Source organism: Colobus angolensis, unplaced genomic scaffold (assembly GCF_000951035.1).
Source record: "Colobus angolensis palliatus isolate OR3802 unplaced genomic scaffold, Cang.pa_1.0 Scaffold5, whole genome shotgun sequence".
In the NCBI taxonomy this organism is placed as follows: Eukaryota; Metazoa; Chordata; class Mammalia; order Primates; family Cercopithecidae; genus Colobus; species Colobus angolensis.
Window position 1 is genome coordinate 14,075,024 of NW_012118487.1, and position 11,349 is coordinate 14,086,372.

The 11,349-nt window shown below is 35.1% G+C and overlaps 1 protein-coding gene across 1 annotated transcript; it reads left to right on the top strand.

The window, feature by feature from the left end:
* Window positions 1-10,016: 10,016 nt before the first annotated feature.
* On the top strand, window positions 10,017-10,902 carry LOC105524378 (GTP-binding nuclear protein Ran-like). The gene has a single exon (XM_011959606.1). It carries the CDS (start codon window positions 10,017-10,019, stop codon window positions 10,602-10,604), a length of 588 nt encoding a protein of 195 aa, XP_011814996.1. The 3' UTR covers window positions 10,605-10,902.
* The last annotated feature ends 447 nt before the right edge of the window (window positions 10,903-11,349 follow it).

Below are 11,349 nucleotides of genomic sequence, written 5' to 3' on the forward strand. Positions count from 1 at the left end.
AAAAAAAAAAAACATAAACCAAAGATTAGGAAACAGAATCCAACAGTACAATACAAAATTAATATATCATGGTCAAGCAGAGTTTATTACATGAGTGCCAGAGTGGTTTAATAATAGAAAATCCTTTAGTATAAGCACAATTTTAAAAGATCTAAAGAAAAAATTATTTGACTATTGTCATAAACACTGAAAAAACACTTTAATAAAATCCAAAACCCATTTCTGATAAAATACTTTGTAAAACAGAAAAAGGATTTTTCTTTAAATTGATAAAAATATATTTTCTGCAACTCTAAATCTGGCATATTACTTCCTAGGTAAACACTACAGGCATTTCCCATAAAAATTCAGAATGATGCAAGGATGTCTGCTATTCTGCCTTTCCTATTTAACACAGAATTAAACTTACTAGCTAATGCAATGAAACAAGAGAAATTAATTAGAAAGAAAAGAATTGAAAAAGTTAAATTACCTTTATTTGCATATTGTATGAGACTTTACTTAGAATACCCAAATCAATGATATTATTTCTACATGAGTAATAGCCATTCAGAAGATATGACAGAAAAAGAAGTTTAACCTATCAACAAAAAGTAAAATTAAAAACAATCAAACAGTAATGTACAAAACCTATACGAAGAATATTTCAAACACTTCTGAAAGACAAAAGCAGAGCTGAACAAATGGAAAGACTGTGCTTGATGTTGATATCAAATATCCTTCTAGTTCATATGTATGTGATGTGATTCTTCAAAAATATATATAAATGAGATTTTTCCTAAGGCTAGACAAGTTGGCTCTAAAATCCATATAGAAAAATATACAAAATTAACTGATAAGCTCCCTATAAAGAGGAGCCAAGAGGGAAGTGATTTGGTCTTCTCTACATCAAAACGTTGCATATGAATAAACAACTAGACAATTAGAATAGAAAGTTTAAAGGTAAATCCAGCTACATATAAAAATGTAAAATATAATTAATTGAGATAGTGTCTCACATCTGTGAGAACAGGATGGACTTTTTAATAAACAGTATTGTGACAACTGGAGAGTCATTTGGAAGAAGATACAATTGAAGCCCACACCTCACACCAAACACCAGGATAAACCCTGTGTGAATCAGAAACCCAAAATTTGAAAAAATGAATTATGTACGCATATTGAAATACCACTCTGTGTCCCGGAAATGCATACATTATGTGTCAACTAAAGATAAAAGGGGGAATTTCTTAATATAAAAATTTTAAATATAGGAGAAATTAATTCCTACAAGTTCTAGAATAAAATATCAATGAATCCCTTTATAATCTGGATGTGAGTAAAGCCTTTCCAAATAAAATTCGAAATCCAGGGGAGGAAAAAAAGAATCTGGAGAAAAATAAACTTTTACATGTGAAAAATAATAATAATAGGGTAAAAGATAAATGCCAATTTAGGAGAAAGCACTTGGAACATGGATCTGAGATGAAAAGCTAATCTCCCAAACATACAAGGAACTCTCTGGGCAGGAGGGCAGGTACTTATGCTGCAAATGTTTACTGAGAACCTACTTGGTGTAAAGACCTTCAGCTGAATCTGAGACACGTGATAATGCTACACAAGCATATTTCCATTCAAAGTAAGAAAATCCTACTGAAGACTTCTCCACCTCAGTAGCATCCCCTTTGGCAGATGAGGGCTACTGCTATACTAATTTCCTGCACGTGTTTTTCATTTTGCTATTTGCCTTCTTGAAAATCCTGGAATGCAAAATTAACCCACATAAAGGACTATAAAAATCCTTTGATATTCTAAAATAAGAAAAATAATTCTATTCATCACAATATTTATCTGAAATTTTAGAACACGTAGTTACTTAAGATATTTTTATTAAACTACCAGGTTCTATTTTTAAAAGTAACTTCCAGCACTATCTTTTGTTTGCGGCCATTAAGGCAGTCACTTATGTGTTTATTTAACTCTGATTCTAATTTGAAATCTCTAATATGACAGTAATTGCATTGTCTTCAATCAATATTTGGCTCTCCATTTTACCTCACTCATAACTCTAACTACAACTGTCTAAGAATTCTGAGCTTCCTGTCACCCGTTATTTCCTACTCAAACATACAGAGTTTAAGTTTGTTCAACATTCTGTTTAATAATTTTTGTTTAAACAAGACTATTTATTTGCACTGGAGCAAAATTGTTGTGTTTTTTTCTCCTAATATGTTATTCTTATTGTCATAAAGAGAGAGAACAAGAGTGGTGTGTGTTTCCCATCTGACAAGAGAACTATACCCACTTTTGCATTATTTACACAATAATGATCAAGGCCCAGGGCATTTCCTGGGGATTAATGGCTGACTGGGAGATTGAAGACCATTAACCTTAGGCAGTCATTAATTTTCTCAGAAAACCCGGTTGAAGTCATTATTTCTATTATAAGATCGATAACATACACCCCTCACCACCGCTACCAAAAAAAAAAAAAAACAGAAAAAGAAACCATTGGAAATAACTTTCCTCTGGAATTTTTCTTAAGTGCATTCAACATGTAGGTTATATTTTAAGAGAAATGTCACTAAAATTCTGAACAACTTAATAAGTAACATGACATACCTCATCACTTAGACATCACTGTCATGAACATTTGTGATTCTTTTCTCTCTGCCTTCCTAAACTTGACTTAGAAGTCAAGCTAAAAATAAAGTCTCTCTCTCTCACTCACTGGCTCACTCTCGCTCTCTCTCTTGCTCTCACACTCTGCCCCCACTCTTTCCCCCGCCCTTGTTCCCTCCCTCTTTCCTAAGGGCTTCAGTATGCAAGGTGTAAATCTGCAAAAGCAGCATGTGGTAGGTCACACTATATACAAATTGTTGGAGAGCAGGTTGAGCTATGAATCTACAGTGTTTTTATTAGTGGCATTTTATCTGAAATAAATGTCAGAAAGAGCTACTTTTTCTGAGCAACTTAATTGAAATGGATCTAAAAAACTAGAATTCACATAATAAAATAAGGTGTCATTTGTCTGACACTGCTTTAATGCTCCAAATACTGAGCTTGGCAAGAGGAGAACCTGGACCCAAACAGTATCTCAGAAATGAAAGAGCTCCAAAAGAGCAGCAGCAACATTTGAACTCCTGAAAGAAGGAAGAGAATATACAAAATAAACATTAAAGAGCCTCAGGAAATGTATTTGTTTGTGAAAGCCTGTGGTTAGGACAGTGCCACATCAAACAGGGGAGAGCTCTCTTAATGGATTCTCCAGTTTTCAGACATATTTGTCAATATAATTTTCTTCATCTTTAAAATGGAGATAATGTGAACTACATTCCAGTCCTCAATTCAAGGACAGGATATTACGTGATGCAGTAAGAATGGCTGCTCATCTAGGATGCACCATAAATAGCACATAAGAAGTGATATGAAATGGGAGTCCCTACCTACCTTCTTTTCATTGATCTTATTTACATCTCAGTCACTTCTTACCCTTGAAATAACAAGCAGAGGTATTGTCAATGTGTTTATATCACTTTCTTGTATATCCACTGGGGACTATAGCTTTATACATTGAAAACTTCCCTTCCTTCCTTCTCTCATCTGCTCCTCCCACCCCCACTACCACCACCACCATCAGTACATTCCATGAGCAGGTAGGGAGAAACAGTGAGACACGAAAACAAAAGAAGAACATCTTAGAGAAGGAAAAATAAAAGTAATTGATTGGTGCTGAAGAACACCTGGGGTTAGTGGACATCCATCCTTCCCACAATTAAGGGCAAACCAGAGTAAATGATTATGTTGATGGGAAATACACAAGTAAATTCAAAATAATCCCTATATCCGAGAAGCTCGCCATCTATTAAGGGAAATAAAATATATAAGAGATTCAAAGAAATATTTTCTCTCATTCCATTGGTTGCCTTTTCCTCTGTTGTTTCCTTTGCTGTACAGAAGCTTTTTGGTTTGATGTAGTGCCACTTGTTTTTGGTTTGGTTGCCTGTGTCATATCCATGAAATCATTGCCAGACCAATGTCATGAAGCTTTCCCTTAAATTTTCTTCTAGGATTTTTATAGTTTCAGGTCTTAATTTTAATTCTTTTTTCCATTTTGTGTTGATTAGGATGTATGGTGAGGCCAAGGAGGGCGGATCATGAGGTCAGGAGATTGAGACCATCCTGGCTAACATGGTAAAACCCCATCTCTACTAAAAATACAAAAAATTAGCCAGGCACGGTGGCACGCACCTGTAGTCCCAGCTACTTGGGAGGCTGAGGCAGGAGAATTGCTTGAACCTGGGAGATAGAGGTTGCAGTGAGCTGAGATTATGCCACTGCACTCCAGCCTGGGTGACAGAGTGAAACTCCATCTAAAAGAAAAAAAAAAAAAAAAAAAGATAAGCATCCAATATCATTCTTTTGTATGCGGAAGAGACTATCCTCTTTCCTTTGTGTATCTTTGGTACTGTTGCCAATGATCAGTTGGCTGCATATGCATAGGTGTACTTTTGGTTCTGTATTCTGTTCCTCTGATTGATGTGCCTCTCTTTATGCAGTGCCATAGTGTTTTGATTACTGTAACTTTGTAACATATTTTGAAAGCAGGTTAACAGGATGCCTCCAGCTTTGTTATTTCTCAAGATTAGCTTGGCTATTCGTAGTCTTTTATTATTTATTCCATTTGTTATTATTGTTCCTGAAGTATTATTATTGTTATAATGGTATCAAAATAGAAAACCAAACAAATAAAAGATGACCATGAATGAACCACAAGTGAATGTGTCATGAGCCAAGAATTATGATTAATACGATTTTATGTTACTGAGACTTAAAAAATAATAATAAAGGTTCTTCAAGAGACAAACTTCATAGAGAATGTCATCATCTCCTAAAGGATATAACTTTATAAAGCAGAAAAAAACGGGCCTGGGATACAAATAAACCTGGCCTTGATTTACAACTCTTTTGCTTACAAACTGAGTGACACAGAGTCACCCATTTCACTTATTTGAGCTTTTGTTTTCTCATCTGGCAAATGGGAATAATAGTACTTACTTTGCAGTATATTATGGGACTTAGATGATAAAAGGCTTCTGGCAGATACTAGATGCTTGATAAAAGGTAGCTGTAATGGGTGATTGATTAAAAGTGTACAGAAAGAGAAGAAAAAGATTACTCCAAAGTTTTGACCCTAGTCAGGTGACTATAAAAATAATAATGCTATAAATCGAAATATAAAAATCAGGGAGTATGAACAGAGTTTAGGAGTGGGATTTTTCTATGTTAGCAAATTTTATTTTATGTTTTATATGTAAGTCCCATGCCATCACTAAAGCAAACCTAAAGGAAAGAGACTTTCTCTCTGATATCCTGCTACATTTAGGCCTTGTGATGACTCCACTTCCTCATCATTGCTGCTGCTGCTGTTTATTTTCACTTGTTTTTGTTGTTTATTTCACAATAATATGTTATGGGCAAAATGAAATATAGATAAGGATTCAGTCTAGCTAGGTCCTGAAAACTCAGAGTAAGTGATGTCTCAAATGCTCAACACCATACCCAGTGCTAACCAAAAAGTACAATTGTTTGTAACCTACATGTGTAATTCAGTACACAAGAATTTCTTAAAGATGGTCATTTCTAAAGCTCATATAGAATTCACCAGCATAACAAAGTTAGCAGCCTAAACAGCCAACTAGATTGGGTAATTGTAGAAATCTTCTGGGAAAATGTATTATGCCTTTTGGAATGAAGTTGGATATTAGGCAGATAGATTTTCAGCATCCAGTTATAATGACTGTTGTGTCTGTTAGAAAGAACCTAAAGTTAAGATTCAATTAATAAAGTTTTAAAATGTAGGGCACTGTAGTTTTTTTAGGGGTGCAAAATTTCAAGTTAAAATTTAAATATTAAATCACAGTGATCTGTTTCCTTTCCAATTTAAAGCATACTAATTCTAATTTTGTTATGTGACTTTGTATGACCCATGAAATGTGTTTAAGTTGTGAACTGTCATTTAAGTGTAAGAAAAAAGTGGGACTACTCATCAACTGCATTGTATCCAGCACCAAAATCTTCCTGATGGAGTAAGATAAACACCCATTCAGCTACCCTAATTTTTTTAAGAGTACCAAATGACATGACTTAATTTTACATGTCAAAATATAGGCAAACCACTGGGCATGGTGGCACATATCTGTAGTCCAAGCTACTTGGGACACTGAGGCAGAAGGCTCAGTTAATCCCAGAAGTTCAGACTGTAGTGAGCTAAGCTATGATCATACCAGTTCACTTCAGCCTGAGCAACATAGCAAGGCCCCATTTCTAAAACTAAATGAATAAATAAACAGTCAAACCCTTAAAGGACTTTGATGGTCATCAGTTAGCTAAAGTAAGCGACACTTTTAATAGTGTTATCTGTGGCAATTATAAAGCAACAGAGAACTAAAACAACTACAATAGTGTTATAAGTGGTATAACACTTAAGCACTTAACACAAACATCATTCTAGACCAATTAAATCAGAATCTCAGAGACAAGTTCTTATTTAAAAGCTCTCCACATGATTTTAATAAATGCAGCAATGGTTAGGTCTACAAACTTGCATAAAAAATATATATATACTCAGAAATGTATGCTTCTTGCCAAGACAAAGTAAGAAAGACCATATACACTAGTTATACTCCTGAAACAACTAGATCAAAAAAATATATGAAACAATAATTTTCAAAACATTAAAATTCATGCTACAAAAAATATTGATCTCTGAGAAATGGGAATAATGAACAAAATGAGTCCTATGATTGCCTAGCTAAAAAGAGTTTCCAGGTCATGACACAGGAAAGAAAAACATAGGCAGAGTACAGTAGTCACCCTGTGTAGAGAAGATGTGGTTGGAAGCCTATGGATAACACAGCAAGTAGACTCTATAGAGCAGAGATACAAGAGGAGAGGGCTTCAGAGATATGCAGTGTCCACATTAAGTCTTCAACTAAGAACTAACTAGCTTATGCATGTGCGAAAAATAACTGAGACCAGGAAAAGAATCACCTAAAAGGATAATAGGGAAAGACACTGAGAGTTCACACAGAAGAATAGCTCATATTCTCATCAACAAAGTCTAAAACCTCATCATTTCAAAAGCATTGTATAGTACATAAAAGGGTTTTGCATCAGGATAGTATTAGGAAAAAAATAGCCCTTAGACTCAATTCTGCTTTGATCCCACTTCAAAAAAAGACCCACTAAAATCAAACTGTTTCCAAATAACTTAGGGGCTTCAAACCACAAAATTTGAGAAGATTTGTTGGACTATAAGAATACCCAGAACACAAGGCAAAATTCACAATGTATGGCATTTAATTAAAAATTATTAGGCATACAAAAAAGCAGGAAAATATGAACAATAATGAGAAAAAGTAATTAATCAAAATTGACACAGAAATTACGTAGATTTTAGAATTAGTGAAAATGGATATTTATACAATTATTATAACTATATTTCATATGTTCAAACAACAAGAAGTAAAATTGAACATGTTAAACAGAATTATGAAAAATAAAAACATAACACAAATCTAAACATCTAGAAATAAAAAATTAGAATGTTCAAGAAGAAAAATATACTCTATGAGATTAATGGCAGATTATTCATTGCAGAAGAAAATATTAGTTAATTTGAAGATAATGGAAATTATCCCAAATAAAACACAATGACTAAAAATGATTTAACAGAGTTATCAGTGAGCTAACTGACTAATTCAACTTGTCTAATATGCATGTAATTGGAGTTCTTAAAGAAAAAATGGTCAAGGTAATATTTGAAAAGATAATGACCAAAATATTTTCAATTTAATGAAGTACAAAAGTCCACAGATCAAGAGATGCTCCATGAACTCTAAGCACACACACACACACACAAATAAATAAAAAGAAACCAAGTCACAACATGATCAAAGTGCTTAAAATTATGATGATAGAGAGAAAAAAATCTTAAAAGTAGCCATAACGAAGAAAACATTACATACGAAGGAACATCAGTTGTCCTGAGCGGGGTAGGGAGGTACAAAGATTAGGATGGCATTAGATTTTCATCAGAAATTATGTAATGCAGATGACAGTAAAGAAATATAAAGTACTGAAAAAAATCAGTCAAATGATAATCTTTTACACAGCGAATATATTTTTCAAAACCAAACTGCATTTTGAGGCTTACAAAAATTGAAATAATTCATCACAAACAGAGCTTAAATACAAGGAATGACATAAAAAGTCCTTCAGCCAGAAGAAAAATAACAGATAGAAATAATAATCTGTGCTCAAATTAAAAGCACCAAAAATGGTAACTACATGTTTTTAAAATGATTTTTTATTACCAATTAAGTATCTTTAAAAGATATGTGACTATATGAAGCAAAAATAATAACAATATTTTGGGGGGTTTATAACACATGTGGAAATAAAATGTATGACAACAGTGGTGCAAAGGCTTGGAGGAGAAAATGGAAGTATACTGTGGTAGTATTTTTATAAATATATGAAGCAGTATGTTACTAGAAGGTAGAGTGTAATAAGTTAAAGATATTTTCTATAAACACCAAAGCTATCACTAAAATTACACAGCAAAGCATTATAACTAATAAGCCAACAATGAATATAAAACGGAAGCATAAAGTAGTCAATTATTTAAAAATGGGAAAAGATAAGAAATAGAAAATAGAAAAAAAGAGAAAAAGATAATAGGCAAAGAACAGATAAAAAAAATAGCAAGAGGGTAAATTTAGACTCATCATATCAATAATCACATTAAATGTAAATGGTCTAAACACCACAGTGAAAGGCAGAGATTCTCAGACTGAATTTAAGAAATAAAAGGCAAGACTCAACTCTATATGCTGCTACAGAAGAAGAAAAAAGTGTTGATATAAAACACAAATTGATTAAAAGTAAATGAATGGAAAAAGGTATACCATGCTAACACTATGAAAAGAAAGATGAAATGACTATATTAAAATAGGATAAAGTAGATTTCAGAACATAGGTTATTATTGAGAATGAAAAGGTCATTTCATATGATAAAGAGGCAGAGCATCAAAACACATGAAACAAAAGCTGATCAAATTACAATATAAAAGAGACAAATTCAGAATTATAGTCAGATATTTCAAAAATCCCTGTTCAGTTATTGATAAAACCAGTAAACAGAAAATCAGTAAGAATATGAGTTGAACACCATCAATCAACTTGACCTAATTGATATTTACAAAGTAATCCATCCCACAATACTAAACTATAAAATATATTCTTCCCAAGTGCACATGAAACATTTTCCAAGACATACCATTTTCTGGGTCACAAAACATGCCTCCATAAATTTAAAAGGATTCAAACCATGCAAAGTGTATGTACTATGAGCACAATAAATTAGATTATAAATCAAAAACAGAAAAAAATCTAGAAAATCCTCAAGTATATTGAAACTAAACAATGTTCTTTTAAATAATCCATGAATAAAAGAAAAAAATAGAAAATTTATAATTATGTAGGATTGAACGAAAGAGAAAATACACACTTTAAATTTTGTGAGACACAGCTAAAGAAATATTTGGAGGTAAATCCACAACACTGAACATCCATATTAGAACAGTGGAAAGGTCTCAAATCAATGACCTCAACTTGTACTTTAAGAAACTAGAAACAGGAGCTGGGCACAGTGGCTCACACTTGTAATCCCAGTACTCAGAAGGCTGAGATTGGATGATTGCTTGAGGCCAGGGGTTTGAGACCAGCGTGGGCAATGCAGAGAGATCCTGTCTCTACAAAAAAAAAAAAACTGAGCCAAGCAAGGTGGCATGTGCCTATTGTATCAGCTGCTTGGGAGGCTAAGGCAGGAGGATTGCTTGAGCCCAGGAGTTTAAGGCAGCAGTGAGCCATATCAAACCAGCCTGGGTGACACAGTGAGACTCCATTCAAATAAAAAAGGAATAAGAGCTCAGGCAGACAGGCGTGTAGATGCTTCTGGAAAGAAAGCCATGATGGTTGCCCAGGGAGAGCCCCAGGTCCAGTTCAAATTTGTATTGGTTGGTGACAGTGGTACTGGGAAAACGACCTTCGTGAAACGTCATTTGACTGGTGAATTTGAGAAGTGTATAGCCACCGTAGGTGTTAAGGTTCATCCCCTAGTATTCCACACCAACAGAGGACCTATTAAGTTCAATGTATGGGACACAGCCAGCCAGGATAAATTCAGTGAACTGAGAGATGGCTATTATAACCAAGCCCAGTGTGCCATCATAATGTTTGATGTAACATCAAGAGTTACTTACAAGAATGTGCCTACCTGGCATAGAGATCAGGTATGGTGTGTGAAAACATCTCCATCATGTTGTGTGGATATTAAGAACAGGAAAGTGAAGGCAAAATCCATTGTCTTCCACCAAAGGAAGAATCTTCAGTACTACGACATTTCTGCCAAAAGTAACTACAACTTTGAAAAGCCCTTCCTCTGGCTTGCTAGGAAGCTCATTGGAGACCCTAACTTGGAATTTGTTGCCATGTCTGCTCTCGCCCCACTGGAGGTTGTCATGGACCAACTTTGGCAGCACAGTATGAGCACGACTTAGAGTTTGCTCAGACAACTGCTCTCCCGGACAAGGATAATGACCTGTGAGAATGAAGCTGGAGCCCAGCGTCAGCAGTCTTAGTTTTATAGGCAGTTGTCCTGTGATATCAGCGGTTCAGTGTGTGTGCCACCTCATTGTTATCTAGCTAAGGGGTACATGTGCTTCATCTGGGGGATGCTGAAGGTGAGTGGGCTTCGGAGTGAATGTGGCAGTTTAAAAAATACCTTCATTGTTTGGACCTGCATATTTAGCTGTTTTGGAACGTAGTTGATTCCTAGAGTTTCAAATATAAGACTGCTACAGTGGGCCGGTCGCGGTGGCTCAAGCCTGTAATCCCAGCACTTTGGGAGGTCGAGGCAGACTGATCATGAGGTCAGGAGATTGAGACCATCCTGACCAACATGGTGAAACTTCGTCTCTACAACACCAGCACAGACCACATAGAAGCCAGAGGGTAGTCCCACCACTGCTACTGCCATTGTCCACATCATGCCCACTGCCCAAGGACTCAAAGACCTTCCCACTTGACTGATTAACCATTGCCACTGTCCCCACACCTGAGTAAGCTGCCCAGAGTTCAAAAATCACCCACCTGGACCTGCTAACATCAGTGCCTATGGTACCACCCAGGGCCCAATGATAGGCACACTCAGTCTGCCCTTGTGACCAATGGAGCCTGGGAACTGGCCCATGTGATGTCCCCATCCTCAGCAAAACTTTAAGCATGTCCTCCACTAACAATTGC